Source organism: Coptis chinensis, chromosome 7, assembly GCF_015680905.1.
Source record: "Coptis chinensis isolate HL-2020 chromosome 7, ASM1568090v1, whole genome shotgun sequence".
NCBI classification, from domain to species: domain Eukaryota; kingdom Viridiplantae; phylum Streptophyta; class Magnoliopsida; order Ranunculales; family Ranunculaceae; genus Coptis; species Coptis chinensis.
This window is the reverse complement of record NC_141462.1, coordinates 1,966,694-1,987,291: the sequence shown is the minus strand read 5'-3', so window position 1 is coordinate 1,987,291 and position 20,598 is coordinate 1,966,694. Positions and strand designations below refer to the sequence as shown.

The following is a 20,598-nucleotide window of genomic DNA, read 5'->3' as shown; positions in this document are numbered from 1 at the left end:
GTACAAAGTTACACTCACGTTGGCAAAGAAAATATGAACATAGAGAGAACATTCCATCTGCCAAAATAAAATAAAACTGGAGTGTAGTATTTTTTTTCTTTATTTGAATGTTAAGCAGGGGTTAGGGAGACCATCACTAGCTACCTCCTCTTTTACATCATCACATTTTCATATCAAGAGGAGGCACAAAATGCACAATATTTTCATCCAAATTTCTACCCACTCCCCATATACACAAGAATAAAGGAGTCCTCCACTCCCCATATACACAAGAATAAAGGAAATAACCTCAAAAAAGGGGCACAAGTTATGCTAACATAACCTCGCCAAATGATTTCTGATAGCACCACCAATCACAGCTGTATATCTAGTTATAGTCTTATAGATCCATCAATTCCAGTTTCAGTGTCCCTGTATCAGGCTTAATCCATGCACAGCTAATGTTTTCTTTTCTTAGTGCAATATCCAATCCAAATCTTTGAATAAGTACCTTAGTTTGATCAGTTGACTGCAACCAACACATTGTGCTATTGGTTTGCAGCAAAGTGGTTGAAAATGGTCTCCAGTGTCGATTGACTAATGCTATATTCTGCTATTCCTAGTTGGTCCCTGCAAAGAAAATTTCAGGATTCCTGGAGTTGAAAAAAAAAATCCCCAAAGCTCAAAGTTTGTCTTACCTGTTTCTTTCTATATGTCCAAAAATATCAGCAAGTGAGGAGTCTTCACCATATGGAATCTGCAATCAAACAGCACATTAATACTGTCCTGATTGAAGAGCAACTCACTATCAGTACATCTGCAATCATGCATATATCTGGTGCAAATGCAGGGAAATATATGCATGCAACTAATACCTGGTATTATCGAAGAAACCATTTCAAAAAGAGAATACAGGAAATTATGTAAAATGTACCTGATACTTAACGCTTAGTCCATTGCACCCATGAAATGTTGCTCCAGGGAAAGAAGATAGTATAAACGAATCAATTACAGAAAATTTCTCTTTGGCCAACCACCACTCAGAAAATATAAGCAAAGGAATACCACCTACAATCAACACGAATATAAAGGTAAATGTTCTCATGAGAAACGAAGAAAATCGATAAGAACATAAAGACAAGTCCAAAATTTCTCTAGGCGTAGTGATAGGAAATTACTTCTTCTAAGGAATCTAAGGTAATTGATGGGTAAAGACAAAGAATTATAAAAGGGCAGAAAAAATAACAAGTAACAGAGAGAACTAAGGGAAATTATGGGGAAATCAAAATATAATTACTATTTTATCAGAGTTTGGTTGACAAGGCAAAATGTTTTAAAAATTTATTCATTTTTCTTGTCTATTGATTGGGATTGTAATATACATACTGTATGAGTCTGACAATTACATGAATTTCAGTTAAAATCAACTTTTCATTTTTGCAGGAAAATGGATGGTTGGAAGAATTCTACCGTTTTACTGAGGGAAAAAGGAAAATAACTGGATATTCACTAATTAGGATATATTCCTTTTGAAAGGGAACTTTGCCAAAACAACATCAATATGTAACAAGCTATCAGAGCAGCGAGTTCTGGGAGAATGAGGTTTGAAATCTCCAATTCAGCAGCATTCAGGGCACTTTGGGTCTGTGCCAGTCCTTAGGGTGTGCTTACGAGTATGTTCTTCCCCTGTCATACCTGCTGTCTGGTAACCAGAAATTCTAACAGGTTTCTGCTACAGTGCTGCCTCTCCATTTACGGTTTAAGTCACGCTCTCCACTACATGCTCTTAACTCTAGGAGCTTTTAAAGTAAGTTCTTCTAACACGCCTACTCCAGTTCTCGCTTTCACTCACTCAACACTTTGGTTAACTAAAGCTGCTCTCAAATAGCTTGAGCTTTTGTCGTAAAAGTGGTCTATAACTTTGTTCTTGAACTTGGACATAAACTAAGGAATTCATAATCCATGCATTGGTTGCACTGAATACAACAGGCTTGTTTAATATAACTGTAAACTATTACATAAAACACCATATATGACATATATAGGGTTCACAAATTTATGTTTACTAACTATAACTATTCTTATTCATTGTGCAGTTATGAAATGGCATATTTACATAAATGTAAAAATAAAAGGAAGGAGCACAGAGACCATTCGTACCATAACGGATGAGCTGCTCCGTTAATTGCTCACCAAACACTCCATCAGAAACAGGGTAGGAGATACCAGTGAGCTTATCCTTGTTTCATTGCCAAGCCAGCCACCAACTGCTATAATCATTTCCAGCGACAAACTAATCTCTGCCACAGAAACATTTTCAGAGGCTATGGAGTCACTTCCTCCAATACAGTCCTCGAGATCGCTGAGTATTCCCTTTGGATGGCACGGCATGTCCAAAAGCATTTCTTGGATTCTTCGACACAGTTCACTTAACTCACCAGAGCTGACTTCAGTAGGCTTTACCTGAGAAAATGCACACAGGCGTAAATATCGAGGTGAAATTCACTAAATTTCCAATAGTCGTGAATACCTCTAGCTCGAGATGATTTCCAAAACGAGTTTTCAGATGCTGAGGACTTCCAATGCATCTTAGACGACCTCCAACCTACATGTTGCATTAAAGATGATGAATACACAATGTCATAGGTATTTAATACAAATGAATTCAAGTATGTGGTGTCAAAATAAATGCTTCTAACAAATACCATTATTCCCATTCGAGTGCAGAGTGCTTGAGCTTCATTCATACTGTGTGTAGTTAAAATAACTGCAGTCTTTCCCTGCCTGGTTGATAGGTGAGATATAACTTCCCACATGAATCGCTTGGCAATAGGATCCATACCTATAAAAATGCAAAATAGAGCAGGTAACAATTAGCTAAAAGTCGGAGGTAGAGAAAAACAGAGTTTCCAGCAACAGTATGTACATGTGCAGCTGGAGATGACAAGTGAAATAAGAAACATCTCATATACAATGTGTTTTCTACAGGATAGATTAGGATTTGTTGCACATAACACAGTTTTCAAGATTGACCATGGGATGGAGTCGCCATCTACCCTCAATAGTATGTCTTATTCTACACTAAAGTGTGATCGGTTGATGGATCACAATACACAAGTTCAAAATGCGCTTAAACAAGCTTGTCTGACTAAATCATGATCAGACATCATCTTTAGATTCACAGAAACAGATGCTAGACGTTGCAATTAATCAAATGGTTGGTGAGCACGGATAGGAAGCCAACATTGTGGAATGGATGGAATGGAAACAAGAGGTAAATAAAGTAATTAATATAAGAAACAAAGATATAGACCTGTGGATGGTTCATCGAGAATAACAATTGGAGGATCTCCAATCATTGCAATTGCAACAGACAATTTACGTTTGTTACCGCCACTAAGAGTAAATGAAGGTTTATTAGCATGTTTCCATAAGTCAAACTCCACCAACTTTTCCTCAACTACCTGCACGGTAGTGCTTTTCCCATTAATTGTCCATGAAGTCATTATGACTGATTGAAAGAAAAGTTACTGACAAATACACATGGCCTACAAAGAATAGTACATATAATGATAACTAAGTGTTTCATACATCTTCCATTCTGTTTCCTGGGACCCCTTTTATTCTTGCGTAAAGTTCAAGATGCTCTTTGACAGTTAAGAATTCAAGTAGAGCATCAAATTGTGGGCAATAACCAATCTAAACATGTGATAAACAACAAAAGCAAGTTAGTCGATCATCAGTATATCTGGAGAGAAGGATACAAATCTATTACACAGGACAGTAACATCAGATATTACATGCCGACGAGCAGCCTTGGGATTTGATCGTATATCATTGCCAAATATGTAAGCTGTTCCATCAGTTGGGATCTCTTCCCCTGCATCACCACATTCAAATTGACATGAGAAGATAATAAGGTATGCTACTATATATTTCTCACCACATGAAACTGAAGATACTATGCGTTAAAAAATGATTTATCTTCCTAAAAGAGATTTTATTGGTTTAATGATGAGTGTGAATAGTTGTAAAGGTTCTTCAGTTCGTGATATTTCAAATCTTGTTTAAGTAATAAAGATAGCGTTTATGACTGGAGAAGCAATTACACTTCTAAGATCTAAAAACCAATCACGTTAAAGGACCTCGTGATTACTTCAGCCATAGAATAAAAAAATCATTGCAATAGATCTAAAACCAAAAGGAATATCCAGCGTTTAGAAATGAGAACATGTGCGCAGAAGAGAAACAAGAAGAATAGTCATGATCTAACGTATAAATAGATGTTTCTATAACTCTCGCACTCGCGAGATGAGCCAAAGCCATGTGCATCTTAACATGTTGAACAGATACAATATCTATTTAAACTTTCAAATGAACAACCTACCAGTTAGCATTGAGAGCGTCGTCGTCTTCCCCGCCCCATTTGTTCCTAGAAACCCAAAACACTCTCCTTCTTGAACAGAGAAAGCTAATGAGTGGACTGCAACTTTTGGGGTCTCATATATTCTTCTCGGGAACACCTAAAATTGGAGATAAATTGACCATTGCATGAGGTATCAAGAAAATCGACGGTGAGATATACCACATCAGTCGTACACTCGTACCTTTCGGAGATTACGCAAGTAGATTATAGCATTATCAGCAGACCCTGACAGTACCCTGTGTCTTTCTGCCTGGACATCTATATCATTGTCTTCATCAGCAGCAAGACTTCCAGAGGCTGATCTAAGAAGAGGTTCCGAGTAACTTTCAGGTAATATCTGTTGATGCTGACCAAAATTGCTAAACCACTCCTTGATGGTCAAGGAGGTTAGTTTGTACGAAGGTACAAGTTCAATTCCAATTGTGATAAGGAAGTAGATGATACTCTGTTCCAGATTACAATACATGCAATTACTTAATGAATCAAGGGGAACAGAAAAACAAAATGCAAATGAAAATGAAAATATAAAATTGCCACATGGCTTGCAATATGTAATGTTGAAACACTGAACAAATGCTATATACAACTTTGTCTGGTAGGGTGACGAAAAAAGTTTGCAGTCAATAACTTCTCAGAGGAAATAAGAAATTACAATGAAAAGAAAATGATATGTTGGACAAGTAATCGAGTATTTTGAATTCAACATATTAGTCTTGTCATATCAATCTCCCTCTGTCCCAATCAAGTTTTCAGCTGACAAAAAATGGTCTTTTTACATCATACGATTACTCAATATGCAAATTAGTGCCCAGTAAGAAATATCAATTCGGTGCAAAAAAAACCAAAATCCAAAAAGATTTGGTTGTATTCTAGATGGAAAAATATTCCTTTGCGTATAGTGCATCTCATTTTCAGTCAACTTTTACATGAACGTAGAGGTTCTCTTTGCCTAACAAAATTCTGTTTTAGCAGATGTACAGGTCACTTGGTATCTCGTGCATGATAATCTGAAAGTTCGGTTGTTGAAAATGGTTTCACCTCTACATATTCTGAAGGAAAATAATCAAACTGTACATTTAATAGTATGATCCAACATTGATCTGTAGTGATATGATCAGTAATGACAGCATGGTTCACTATTTTTTTTCTAGCAACAGAAAAAAAAATAATAATTCTTCTACATATCATTCGATTTATTTCAAATAAAAGAAGTTCAGTATGCGTATAGACTAAAGTGATATGTTCCTTGCTACGAATCCAACAGAATGAACATGCTTACAAAATCTTTATCTACAAAAGATGACTTTAGAACACCACCTCAACAGCCAAATAGAATATGGAGGCACCAGTAACATTCCAGTCAAGAATTCCATTGCTCAATCCAAGTTTAATCCCTTGGCGTCGAAGAGCCAGCGAAGCAAGCCCGTCCGCAAAGCAAAATCCTGGTGACAACCTAAAAAACTTCTGTACAAATATTTTTTAAAAATGTTAAAGTTCATTTTGTAACTAACAACTTCAAAGAGAAAAGTAAAGGCGCACTCATTCAAATTATGACACAAACATCTAAACTGAACATACCTTAAGAATCATATTAGCACTTTTGGTTGTTTCAATGAGCCCCATAATAAATGATATCACCATAAGAATGAGCCCAGTAAAGAAATGAACTAACAAGACCACATTCTGCAGAAAAAGGAACAGGATTACTATAGATACAAAGTGTGAGGTGGTATGTTCCAAAAACAAAGAGGACTGAAACCTGTGCGGTGGAATGTTCTGAAAAGAAGAAAGTGAGGCAATATGTTGATGCTGCGATTGCTAATCCATAGACCATAAACAAGGAAAACGTTGGCAGTAGAGACTCTCTTCCTACAAACTGATCCAGGCCTACAAAAGTAAAAGTGAATTAAATTGGTTGCACAACAATGCACAAGCAAAAAAAAATACTGTAAATCTGTCATAATAATCTAGTCTTCTAACGTACCAAAAATGTAAAAGAGAATAATTGCTAGAAATGAAGGAAATAAGAAGCTGATGAAGTCCCAGATGTATGTGGAAGTCCAATATGACAGTACAGATACCTGTAAAAAGGTACCATTTTAGTTAACAACAACATACCACTTACACACTCAAAATAAATACTCACAAACCATAAACGTACCCCACTGATAAGTTGCTGATGCTTTGCTTTTACTTCACGTTCCTGCAAAACGATAATATGCATATGTTGATTATTTCCTTACTGCCAAGTCATAGTGTAAGAGTAACAGAGAAAACTAATAGCGAACAGCAACTCATGTAGTGGCTTTCAGTCCCGTCATGATTTGTACTAAATGCAAGTGGGGAATGGGGGACAAATACACGTACAAGCTTATGAAGTCGTTTACTATAAGAGGCTCTAGTGAAACTTCAGCAAAGATTAGATCATCGGAAGAGAAATTTTTAGAAACAATAAACAGTTCATAATTGATCTATACATAATGTCCACAACAAAAAGACACAAAAGCTGGCATGAATAGGATCAAATGGATGTAATTTGACTTCGTTATGCAGCTCATATTAACTTCTTCAGCTGTATAATACAATAAGAAGTTGAACTGATACTGGGGTTGTGTACTTTTTTATATTTATTTGCTCATTCCAGAAAAATTGCAGAAATGGAGTGTCTTATGTAACAAAGTAGAGCACATAGTCTCAAACCCCAGTAGAGATTCTTTATTGATTATTTATACTTGAAAAGTTATAAAAAGTGAGATGAATGTAGAGAAACTAGTAGGTTCAAGGTCCTCTTGGTTGGTATATTTGGACCAGGGAGTTCAAATCATAACTAACTACTTCAACAAAATAAGATAAGCATAGATGAACTAATAAACTTCATAATTTCTAAAAAATAATTTTATTACCTTAACTACAGAAACTGCAAATGACGCAGGGATGAAAGAGAAAGCAATAGTTACAATAATAGCAGCAGAAAATGCATCCAGATCCTGCATAAAGGGTGACAAATGGTGAAAGTGGAAACATGGCAAGATGAAGACCATTTAAAAAGAAAGAGATGTGTGGTTTACAAACAAAAAACACAAGCTCACTTGAATTACCATTTATACACCTTTTTCATTGACATGTATAGCAATTACTACCTTTTATGTACTAACAGCAAGAAACTTCAATTAAAATTCATATACAAACGGAAAAGATACAGATATATATTCTTGTGCATCATTTTCTTCAATAGAACAGGGAGTGGTGAAGTTTGCATCATGGAAAATTGGAAAAATGTACTCAGAAAACAAAATTTTAAAAAAAATTGTCACAAATAAGGATATAAGATATCATACATGATGCTGCGAGTGCTGACTTCTTGTCATTGGCAGTGGGTGGTTACGTGCTTGAATAGTCATGTTTGGGTTCCGTGTTGCAAGCCTGAGAATGGCACTATTCATCACGTTGATGAAGGTTGGAGCTGAATGTTGACAGGAACTGTTGTGAAGTACAGTGTATCCTAAACTTCTGTCATCACTCTGATCATCCATTACGACTGCCCCATATCTACAGCAGAACGCAGAGGATGAAGCATGCATACCGCGAATTAAACATTCCTAGCCAATTGCAACATAATATAGAGTGGTTCATTATCCGGAAGTCTTACTTTTATACATGTACTTCCTAAGAAACAGAAAACCAGCCTACTTGTACAAACCCAAGTTATTCAACAAGAGTATAAGTCCCTAATTAACTGTATATTCGCCTTGATATATTTGTGTTTGTATCTGTCCCATAAATAACTACCGATTACTGCATGTAGAATGATGATCCTTCACAAACCTTGAGATCCATAACACTGATTGCCAACAACCTTGCCGTGGACTAAAGACCTCAAGTGGTAGTTGTGTGGCCAACAAAAAATGGAAAAAACAAAACAAAGTCGAGTACGACTATGGAGCACAAAGTAAAGAGGTGGATAGCAAAGCGAGAAAGAAACCATTAAAAACATCTCCCCTCTTCTGAATATTGTCAAGAAAGAATGCACCATGTTGGATCAGCAAAGTTTCTCTTGTAACCATGTGAACATTCTGTTAAAGGAATTCCTTAGTTATGTGAAAGACGAATTATGTCGTAACTAGTAAGTTTTGAGACGGGATCTTGCCAATTGTGTCTTATGATTGGTCCCTGTCCTCCTAAACTTATGTTAATTTTTCTGACTTGACCAAAATAAATTTCTTCGCAAAAAAGAACATTTAAGACATAGTAAAGCATAGAAGTAAGGGAGACACCTTGACTGGTATGATTCATTCAAACTAGATATAAGATATTCACTCATTGAAATAAGGGTTGGACCCAATCTCGGTCCTGCCACTCCAACAGCATCTGCTAGTGCCTTCTCCGAATCTGGAAATTCATATGATCTTGGCTCAGCTCTCTGGATCCAGCCTCCCTCTACATAATGTGAAACCTGCATGATGAAAGCTTTCAGTTGGAAATTGCATGTCATGAAGTAGAGAAGAACAATAGTACATGGCACGATTCAGAATAAATATGAAACTATGGAAGAATGATGTAAAAAAAAAAAAAAGACACATACTGCTGCTGAAATTGGCCATGATAAATTGAAAGGAACCGGACCACCACCACCTCCACCTTGTAAAAGAGGATTAAACTCTGACGTTGTTAAGGTCACAGACAACTGATCAGGATGTGGCTTAAGCTTGAGGAAAAGAAGACCAAAGAACAAGAACACAGCTGGGATCACAAGCTGGAAAGCAACTGTTCTTCGGTCCCTACGAGCAGATATTGCCCTCTTTATAAGAAGAGCTTTAAAATGTTCCCAGAATGTAGACCTTGGGATGATACAACTACAACAGAGCCCCTGTACAAAACCTAATATACCAAAAACCATGGTGAAAATCAAACAGAAAGATCTTTTCACTATGGTGAATACTGCCCCAAGAACTTTCCTATAATATCCACAGAGTATTTTGGTATATGAAGCCTTTATCTGAGAATAATGCTGAACATCAGAATCAAGAGAATTAGGTAAAACAAGATCCTTATCCGGTTCCATATGTTCAATTTCTTCTACGTCGCATCTTGCAACTCTTAGAAAAACCTCCTCCAATGTTGTGACTGAGATTCCATAACTTTCAATACCAAAACATACACCGTTGTTACGACTTGTCTCTGATATAGTGTGTTTTATCATGCAGCTTTCTATTTCACGGAACATACTCTCAAATGAAGATGAGGATGCTAGAGGAAGTCTGAAGGAAATCTCTGTACCTACCTGAAAAGATTAAATAAAACAAACTGTTCATTCTCAAGCAAACATTCAGGCATTCAGGACCAAGCATGCCGAATATTCTTCTACTATTGGTGTTATGGTGTGGAGGCCAACCCTGAGCCACCGGTTGAAAGACAAACACAAAACCAAGTGACAACTGGCAATAAAAAAAATTGAAGTACTCTCTGGACCAACGTAATACGATAGTACAAGATATTTGAAATTCTTAGTATTCCCTCCCGCTTCCCCCCCCCTTTTTGACAATTTTAATTTTTGTGTCCTGTGCTTTATGTTAACTGAAAATTATCCAGAGGAAGTTAAAACAAAGAGCTTGTATACCTATGACCTTCCATTTTGACATTTCGATCTGTGAATATTTTAATGAGGAATCAAGTCAGCTTTGTATTAGATGCCTCATTGAATGGACTCCCGGTTAATTCTCGCCACTACCATATTTATTTTTTCTTATTTGCAGTAGTCCACTTTCTTTAATCATTAGTAAGTATTATTTTATGTAAATTGGAGACACTTAAATGTTACTGAAAGTAATGGTCTGTTAAGAAATAATCAGCAATTACTGGATTTAGTATTTAAAAGATGCAGTCCAAATTAGATCAAAAATAAATAAATAGATAATATGAAAAACTCCAACATTAATGACATAAATATAGAGCTTACTTATCTTGTTCCTTTCATACTTTTCATTTTTTCAAATATATCAATTTTTGGGTGAGTATTTACACACTAAAGATGACCATTCTGTTTTACATGATAAATATGTCAAATGTGGAATATAATGGGGTACATACATCGCTCAGTCGAGTTGCTGATGGGACATGACGGTGAACAATGTCTGCTGCAACAGAAGCACTTGGTGCAGACTGAAAAGTCCAAAAAAACATCAAAAGAGAAAATACTAAGAGAAGAATCTTGCTGACATATGTTGAAATATTACATGAATCAAAATGGTGGGTACTGATAATACTGGAATAGGAGAAAACCTTGACCAAAGTAAGAGTATAGCCAACCCCATACTGGTGCTTCAAGAAAAGAGAACTGGTAAAACAAAATGAAAAATCTACAAATGAGAAGAATGCATCATTATATAATATAATTCAAACTCTACCCTAAGAGATGAAGAGGTAAATAAAGTAATGACCTATATAAAATAAATCACACAAATCTTTAGCTCCAGAATGTATTTTTAGGGATGCAGTTGTATGGATGAAAGGGTGCCTTTAATTCGTTGCTGTTAATTGTTTGATTTGTAATCTGATATATGGGTCTAAGTTTTTGTTGTTAATGAGTAATAAATTTGCTGTTGCAATATGGTGACTCTGGAACATCAACGTTTTCAAAGTGAACACAATAGGTAAAAGGGACACCTTGCCAGTTTATATAAAATTTCAAAACGCTCAAAGTTAAATTGCAAAACAGCACCTTCCCTGATACAAACTTCCCAAACATCATTTTAATGCACGTGGACTTGCTACTACCAGAATACTACACTTAAGGTAAATCAAAGGTAGAGACTATACTTGAGGTGTCCTTCCCTCCCATTGTCTTGTCTTCTCTTTTCACAACTTAGAAGACACTATACCTTCTGAGATAATGAACACTCAGACCACTAGCAGAATCACACAAGACCAGAAGAATATCTAATCTCATCCACATGATACCATACGAGAATGGTCTGCCTATCAACTCAAAACATCGGCAGGTTACACAGGAGATGACAATAAATGATATCCACACGCAAAAATCTACTCCAACTACGGCTCAGTGCTCTGCGATTGTTAGTGAACTTTGGACTTCTAATAAGTAACTTGTATCATTTGACACCTGGTCACTCATTGAATTACATATCTTAAGTTTCATACTTTCATCTTATCAGAAGACTCAACGTACGTTTTCTACTACTACTTCAAACTAGTACTACTATTACCACTACCACTACTACTACTACAAATAACAATGATAATTATATAGCAGCAGTAGCACCACCACCACCACCACAACAACAACAATAAAACTATATTTTGGCTAAGATAGGATTATATATAAAAGAACCTTCCGCAGCATTTTAGAGAACCATTTGCCATGATAGCTATACGATCTCCAAGGACGTCTGCCTCGTCCATGGAATGTGTTGTCAACAGTATTATTCTACCCTTCTTGATCTTCCTGATTAACTGCCATATAGAACGCATAGAGTAGGGATCCATTCCACTAGTAGGTTCATCAAGAATTATAACCTGTAAAAAGGAAGGAAGAAACTATCCTTAAAGGTGCCAATCAAGGGATAGCCGGATAGAAGAATAATTTTCTCTTTAAATCTGTGCTGCACCTTACTATTCCCAATCAGCGCAATCCCAAGTGACAACTTTCGTTTCATACCACCAGAGAGAACCCTAACAACTGTGTTAACTTTATCTGCCAAACCAACCTGACCAAATATCATCCAATTTATGCATTTACTTACATAATTAGAGAGAAGATGAACTGTATGATAAATGGACTGAATTCTCCACATTCACTTAAAATAAACAGAAACATGCAATATAGGTTCCAACTACTAAAATTTGCAAGACATGAATCAAAACTTACTTCATCAACCATCTCATGCACGGCTCGTTCTAATGCGTCATCCTTGACACCTTTCATTATGGCAAATAGTTCCAAATGTTCCTTGACCTGGATATTATAACCTGAATAAATTCTGAGGCCAATTATAACCTTAATTGCCATGCAAGAGGAACTTATTGGAATGAGCACCTGTCTAATAAATCATGACTATATAGAACTCAAAAGCGAAACCAAAAGCAGAATTGGATGCTAATGAATAAACAAACATGTTGCTTTTTGTTCAAATGCAATATCTTCATCTTAACTAAGGTGAATATAATGGGAACAGCAAACACTCACAGTTAATTCGGGGAAGAGAATATCGTTTTGTGGGCACACACCCAACTCCTTCCGAATCTCATCCTGCAAATAGATACTAACCGTTACGACATCAAAATAGTGATCCTGGCAAAGTGGAGACAGTATCGTCGTGTAGTTTGTGGTGGATCGTTACACCTGTGTGTGGTGACTTTGTGGGGTAGGAAGTAACATTACCATATCCGTCTTTATATTTTTTCCAAACACCAAAGCATCTCCTGAGGTAGGAGGAATAAGCCCAACAAGCATAGAGATTGTCGTGCTCTTACCAGCTCCATTGTGACCTGCAAAGTAGAAAACTGTCTTTATAGATCACAAACATTTAGTGAGAAAGCCCTAGTGAAGGGCATATAACTGTAAAGAACAAGCATGCTTTGAGAAAAGTCGCCCAAGAAGTACTTTGCCTTGTAGTCCGACCTTCCAATATGCTGGTGAAAATAACAAAGTTGTAGTACCTTGGTAAGAGGAAGCACTGCAATTTTTTTTAATTATTATCACATCTTTTATTCTCATTTTACCAGAAAATCAGCTAATAGTCACTGAGAGTAGTGCCAAATAAAATGTATTTATTATCGATCATGTCACTCTCATTATTACCAGAAGAGACAAAAATACCGACAAAGATTAATTTGCCTATATAACTCTTGATTATGATGAACAAATAGTTGTGACCATCGAATGACTTAAGAAATCAAGAAAATGTTATAACCAATAGCCCATTCACAAAAGTTTTGAAACGGGAGCAGAAAAGTAAAAGTAGCATACCTAGAAGAGCAAGAATCTGGTTCTCATATAAGGTGAGCTGTAATGAGTTCACAGCACACAGTTTACTTTTTCTGGAATTGTATATCTTGTGCAGATTTCTGATTTGGATACATCTATCAAATGAAAAAGTTTAAAATCAATTGAAACATATGATCAACTATGGTGCATCTAATAATCAATAGATATATACATACCTTCTGTCAAGCTCTTGTTGTTTCATATCTAAGCTTATTGCTTCCAAAGCTGGTTCAGAATAACCACTACCAGTGAATCTGATCTCATTTCTGCATAACTTATCATTAATTTTAACTTCTGAACTGCTGGCCTGGTGTGGCAACAAGCTTTTCTTTCCCCAAAAGTATTTCTTAAACAAGAAGTTCCAGGGATAACTCACTCCATTTTCCCTAGGAAGGACCTGGTTAGAACAAAAATCTTGGTGTTAGACAATGTACAATTAAATAAAATCATTCAACCCCAAGTATATCGGAGGCAATGAAATTGCTTCAGTTGAATCACAATTTATTCAGCCATGAAAAGTATAGGACATGATGAAAAATACTGCAAAGTTTATTGATTTTGAAGATTATGAACCTCTAACAAATCTAATAATAGGTTTTTGGACAGACCCAAGGTTTTTTTTTTTTTTTAATTTGTGTGTGTGTGTGGTGTTGAGAAGTATAAGTAGTAAAAAAAATAATCTTTTTTTAACTTTAACCACCAGCTGGTCACTGGATCTGTCGACACCGGTGACCGGAAAATGTGAACCCCGGGAGTTCTCTGCAAATTAGTACTTCCTGGTTTTGTGGTGCTTGTTTCCAATCAATGGTGAAGGTATTTCTTCCTTATATTATCTTTCCAAGTCACTATTTAGGGTTTCCCGTCTTCTAGTTTATATATACCACTTTTCCTCCTCAGTTTCTCATGTGTTCTGATCCGATCCCTTGGAGCTCCCCACTGTCGTGTTTTCAATGTGGGACTAAAACACATACTGTAGCCTACTACTAATGTGGATATTTGAAGATTAAGGCTCTACTTTAACATCCACTCAATTATGAGAAAAGTTACAGATGAAACTTCAAAAGCTTATAGAATAATGCATCAATTCTCCAAAGTTCATGTAAAGGAGAATCCACAGTAATATAACAAATTTATCTCCCATATTTTAGAGTTTTGCACTTCACAACCACATCAATATAATTTCAGTAACATGATAGTAAAAATTCCAACAAATAACCACATAACGTGATAGTCAAAATTCCAACAAATAACCACATAACGTGATAGTCAAAAATTCCAACAAAGGATAAACATTCTTACCTTATCCAAGTAAAGACCAATCACACAATACAAAATTGTGTCGAACAACATCATAAGGAGACACACTGAAAAATTTACTCCAGATGAAGCCTAAGGAGCAAGAAAGTTATTATCAGAACAAGAGGTTCCACTATTAAACTGGGACAAATATATTTTGTTGGAATATACCCTCCATATATTACTCCAACGAAGTCCAACATGAGCACGCTCGTAGTCAGCAAAGTTCACCGTCCCAAGAGCAAAAGCCGTTGGTGAAAGCAAAGAAGCCATGACCTTCAATACCCTAAGGGACAGGAAGAGGTAGAATTAATACTTTCACTGCCTTGAAAAGATGTATAAATTCTTGTTAGATAATCCATTAATAACTTGTGATATGATACTAACATAGGGGCATCTGCATCACTGACTGTGTAATAAGGAAAGAAAGCTCCAAGAAAAGATAGGGTGCCAACCGCCACAGCTGTTTTAGCTCGTGTGAAGAATGTAGAGATTAAAAAGGAAAGCATGACAGTACTCAGTCCAAAGAAAAAGAAGTAAACGAACACAACTGATTCATTGCTATACTTGAAGAGGCTCCCCATCGTGCAAACCGTAATAATAGCAGACGAAACTGCGAACTGTAGAGATATCCCAATTCAGAAAATTTCTAAAATATAGAAACACTTGAGGTGTCTTAAACTGACAAAAGCATTTAATCACACAATACACAATACTTCAGAACTTGAAGAAGAGTTGAATTTTATTAGGCTTAGTTATCAAATATTCAAATTGTTATGTCATGTCGAGTATCGTTTTCCATTTTTGATGTATCCAAGTATCAAATCGCATCGTCTATCGTATGACACGCTTAGAAGTAAGTTTAATCCATAAACATACCTAAATAAAGTCTTAACATTTACAACACTACTAGCATATGGTCTGATTTCTTTTGAATATCTATAACCCCCTGAAGACCCAACTTGTTTGTGCTTAGCAGCAAAATCCTTACCCAACCAAGTCATTGTGATTACACGCATAAATGGTGGTACCATCATAGTCTAGTTTTTGCTTTCACAAATCTCTAGAGTTGCTGTGTTGCTAGCCAAATGCGCAAATCTAACCAAAAATAATCGTGTTAAGTAACCTGAAAGGCTTAACATGAAGTGTACATCCTAAAATGCTAAAACCCTATTACATACAAGCAATAGTTCCTTGATATCTTTGGAGTGTGCCCAAGTTACAAAATTTCATAGGCATCCAAGTTAATCAACATTAGAGTCATCTAGTGAAAACTGAACCTTGTAGCCTGCACTATTTACCTGTATAGCATACGTAATGAACCAAGAAAGGTGGAATATCTCATCTTTCAATCCCATCATATACAGACCTTCTCTGATCTTTTTTTCCTGAGGCACAGATACATGCAAATGTATATTACTCGACAAATATAGTCTAGGCTAATGCTTCGAAGTTCAAACGATGGAGTAATCGAGTTTTAAAATTTTGTACCGATCATAGTTGCATGATATATGTGGATGTTGGGATAAAACAAATATAAAACGATATGTTGCTTCTCAAAGCCTCCCTCGACTAAAAGAAAATCCCTTCTTTTAAATCTTCATTGGAGATGCCAAAATAAGAATTTCAAGTCCTATAGTTTCAGTTGCAATAGCAAAAGTTCATGAAAATTTTCAAACAAATATCTTATTCAGCCATTCATATAAAAAGTATGGCTTTTAATTAATCAGTATAATCAATCGTATTTTGAAACTAATTCTCTTAATGAATATGATTAGCACCTTGCACCTTGTACTCCCCCTCGGGTGATACATACTAATATCCCAACAGCCATATATGCCATGACACCAAGATTTTAACCCATAGTAACATCTAAACATGTTCATAAATCACAGGTAAATTCATGGAATGAGTGTTCACATTTTTCCATAAACTTTTCTGACCTTCTCAAACACGGAATAGCTGATCAGACGAGAAATTGGATAGAGAAATCCTAAGAGGTACCTGCTCACCCCGCATCAAATTCAATCAAAATTGTCTATCAGAAACTAGTAGCTCATAATATTGTTCTCACATAAAATGTAAAGGGTACATACAGCACTCCCATCACTTTCTTAATGATGGACTGGAACTCATCATCAGTGTATGCACGAGTAGGAAATGGAGCAATCCTTATATTTGAAGGTCTGAAACTTGTCCAATTTAGACCCGATGGAGAGGTATGTTGCAGGGAATGCAACCATGGTAGTCTGCTCCCTCCTTTGGAAACAACAGTTTCGCTTTGCTGGGCAGCAAATATAATGAACGAATCCAAAACCTGCTGCAACTGCAACGGAGCAGAAAGAAAATATGACGTACTAGTACACTACCCTGAAATGTCAAATTTATGACAGAAACTCCATATGCTATGACAGGAATTTATGAAAGGAACTTAATGATCAAGAACTATGCAATACCTATGATGAAGAGATGAAGGATATATCTAAACGTTATTCCACAAAGTGTTCAACATATAAAATAAACATAGGACATAGACAAAGTGTCCAATGGTTATGCTCTTCCCAATATAAAATCAGTGAAAATAATGAATAAGGTGGAATGAGAATGAGACGGTATCATACCGTTAAAAATCCACTAAACCCATATTGCAGTGTTGGGACACTATCAACACCCAATTCCAAGTCATTAACATATGGTCCATTTGTATCCATGATGGTTTTGACGTCAGGAAATCCTGAGAAAGCCCAAGAATGATTGAGGCGTATGCTATACGAAAAGGATCCACGACCCTGCTCATGAAATACTATTGCTCCTTTGATTTTAGGATTTGAACAATTCCTGCAAATAGATAAACTGACACCTTAACCTTTGGAAATTTTTATTTTAAGTAAAATTTCAAAGCTGAAATCAAAACAACCAGAAAACAAAAAGCAAGATAAGAACAGATGACAAGGTCCAACTTATAACAGAGTGTCTCCCTCCTTAATTCAGTACACTCCAGAACACAAATACAGAACTTTATTAAAACAATAAAAAGCACATGGATGGTGATGGAGGTAGTCACATATACAATGGGGAAAAAAAACACAAACAGAACAACAGCTATTAGCTAACTAGTAACCAAGGATGCTACAGTCCCTAACAATCTAAAACACAGACACACACTAAGGGATTCTGCAAGTGTGAGCACCTTCACCAACCACAGATAAATTCATTAAGCCAGTGAACCCTCTTAAACACATTATTGGCAACGAGATCTACAACAAAAAAGTCACTGCGTTACACATGTCCAAAAAGATTGACCATTTGTCTAGGGGGATGTAGATAATGACAATAATCATTGGCCTCAAAACAACAGTAAAATCAGGAGAGGCCCACTTAAATTTCTACAAAGGCCACATGCGTACCTAGTATCTACCACTGCAAGTCATTTAGTAAAATAACTTCAGCTCATAACCTATCAAGAAGATAGAAGCATACCTGAGTTGATCACAAGCACCATAGAGATCCGAGCGAATGTAATTTTCCATCTCCTGCTCATCTTTGTAAACTCTTGAAACCACCTAAACAAGAAAAAAGTAACATATAACTATTTTGCGATACGTATAAACACAAACGAAGAAACCCTGTACTATGGAACGATATATACCTTCAAAAGAGGAAAGTTTAAAGAAATTATATTGATTATTGTCTCAGTCTCTTCACTCTCCGGAGCAAAAGCAAGATACTCCCCCTTGTCCATCAATGAAACCAAAATTTGATCAAAACTAGGAGATATATCACCTCTACCAACTTCTACAAACATCCCTTTTCGAATATACCTGTAAATACATAACAACTTAACCCAAATTTCCACAACTCATAGTTAATCAAGTTAACCATCAAAGTAAACTTACGGTTGTGATGGATGAAGTGTTGTATCCACTCTAGTTCTAACAATTATTAACATCAACATCACTATAGTAGGAAGTAAAATCTGTAAAAACAACAAATCAAATTCAAATTCAAATTCAAATTTAAATTCTAGTTCAATCAATTCAATATATAATATATGAAAAACAGACCTCAGCACAAGTAATCCAAGGATGACGTATCTTCAAAGCCAATTCTTCCATAGCATAGCTTTCAACTGCCTACGCCGTGTACTCATTTCTCCTTCTTCAGAACCAGAGAAGGTTTTGTTTTCCAAGTGGAAAAAATGAGGAGAGAGAGAAAATGAAAAATAACAAAAAAAAAAGGGAGGCAAAACAAATAAATAGTTGGCGTGAGAAAGTGGGGTGTTCACTAATAATTTTGCTTTTTGTCGAGGATGATGTGCTCCTTGTGTGTTTGTTGTTAGAGCAAGTCCAATAGAGAGCTGCTAAAAGTGTTATATAGGTGTTTTTTAGTTTGTCCAGTTAAATTTGGCTCCCCAAAATTAAAAAACCAGTCTAATTGTGTTGTCTGTTTTGAAGTGCTAAATAATACAGATACACGATATAATTTATGTCATCCATTTATTATTTTTTTTTTACCCGAAATTTTTTGGATGAGACCGGATACAGGATACTATGTTATACATTTGATTTACAAAATAAATTTAAAACATTAGTTAAAAATGATAAAATCAAATGCACTTCACAATTAAATTTTCAAACTACTTAAAAAACTTAAAGTTGTATTACTAATTAAGATCAATTAAATTCATTTCATAAAATATTATAATGAATTATAAGATTGGCAAAGATAAATTTTTTTAATTTTTATTAATGTTAAAATGAAATATATTATAAATTTTTATTAAAAATATGGTTTTGTTGAGGGCCTCTTTCTAAATTTAAGACTTTTTTAATAGCCCCATTAAAATGACATTTTTTTGACACCTTAGATTGGGTCTTAATTTTTGTTGGGTTTTTTTCTCTTTCTAAATTTAAAACTTTTTATATTTACATTTAATAACCCATATAACCCCAATTAGACTTGGTGTTGTCTGTTTTGAAGTGCTAAATAATACAGATGGCATAATTTATGTTATCCGTCCATTATTTTTTGAAATATTTTTGGACGGATGATACAGTTTCTGCCGTCGAAATTTGTCTCCCGAACTTATTATATCAGCTGCTAGCGAAGGTCTTAATTTTGGCTGAATTTTTTACTCATTCTAAATTCAAGACTTTTTTAGTAGTCCCATTAAAATGACATTTTTGTGATTAGAGTGCTATATTTTCCTTTAACAACCCATATAGCCCCAATTAGACTTGCTCTTATTATATGTTACTCTCGAGACAAATGAGATGACGTGAGTTTGAAGTTTGAAGTTTGAAGATGTGTGATGCGAATATTCGTAACGGACAACCGAAGGGTGAGGGACTGAGGGTCCGAGGAATTATATTCTTTACTTGTAATTTGATTTTGTTGTTAACTTTGAGATTAATTAATTAAATTATTGTGGCTGCCTGCCGACTGATAACGACTTTGTAGGGTATTGCAATCGAAGATTTGTATGTAATTTGACACTTGCATTTGTTTTGTAGAAACCGAGGTTATGATTACTGTAATCGGAACGATAAAAGGAGATGTTGGAAGGCAAAACCTTAGCCAGGATCTCAATATTCTACATTTCTACCACGCTTTCAAAGTCTAACGGTCATCATCAGCCCCACTCTATAGACAGTGACCAATACCAGTTTCTTTTTTTTTTTTTTGTTGGCGGCTCCACTAACCTGATAAAATGGTGAACAATTTAATCTGATATAGCATCTAAACTGTTCGTCCCAAGTTTCAGACACTCTAGGTATGGTGTTGGCTTTGGTACCAAATATTAAACAACTAACCCATTATTTATCTTGAAAACCCAAATTTCCAATGAATGAATAGCCAATTACTTAAATAGGATTGTAACAGGGACACAATG

General features: G+C 35.6%; 1 protein-coding gene across 1 annotated transcript; it reads right to left on the bottom strand.

The window, feature by feature from the left end:
- Positions 1 to 66: 66 nt before the first annotated feature.
- On the bottom strand, positions 67 to 18,870 carry LOC147485133 (ABC transporter A family member 1-like). The gene is given in 42 exon segments (XM_086569834.1): positions 67 to 609; positions 678 to 736; positions 914 to 1,047; positions 2,140 to 2,196; positions 2,199 to 2,442; positions 2,510 to 2,584; positions 2,685 to 2,821; positions 3,293 to 3,443; positions 3,571 to 3,678; positions 3,780 to 3,859; positions 4,367 to 4,502; positions 4,587 to 4,850; positions 5,723 to 5,869; positions 5,984 to 6,088; positions 6,165 to 6,292; positions 6,390 to 6,486; positions 6,567 to 6,608; positions 7,309 to 7,392; positions 7,744 to 7,954; positions 8,680 to 8,858; positions 8,988 to 9,686; positions 10,493 to 10,564; positions 10,685 to 10,739; positions 11,754 to 11,938; positions 12,031 to 12,129; positions 12,291 to 12,377; positions 12,609 to 12,671; positions 12,804 to 12,910; positions 13,392 to 13,504; positions 13,586 to 13,806; positions 14,709 to 14,798; positions 14,877 to 14,991; positions 15,093 to 15,325; positions 16,007 to 16,093; positions 16,649 to 16,709; positions 16,802 to 17,031; positions 17,327 to 17,543; positions 18,186 to 18,268; positions 18,355 to 18,526; positions 18,602 to 18,681; positions 18,770 to 18,807; positions 18,810 to 18,870. Coding segments are annotated over 42 exon segments (5,673 nt in total). The 5' UTR covers positions 18,856 to 18,870; the 3' UTR covers positions 67 to 527.
- Positions 18,871 to 20,598: the final 1,728 nt, after the last annotated feature.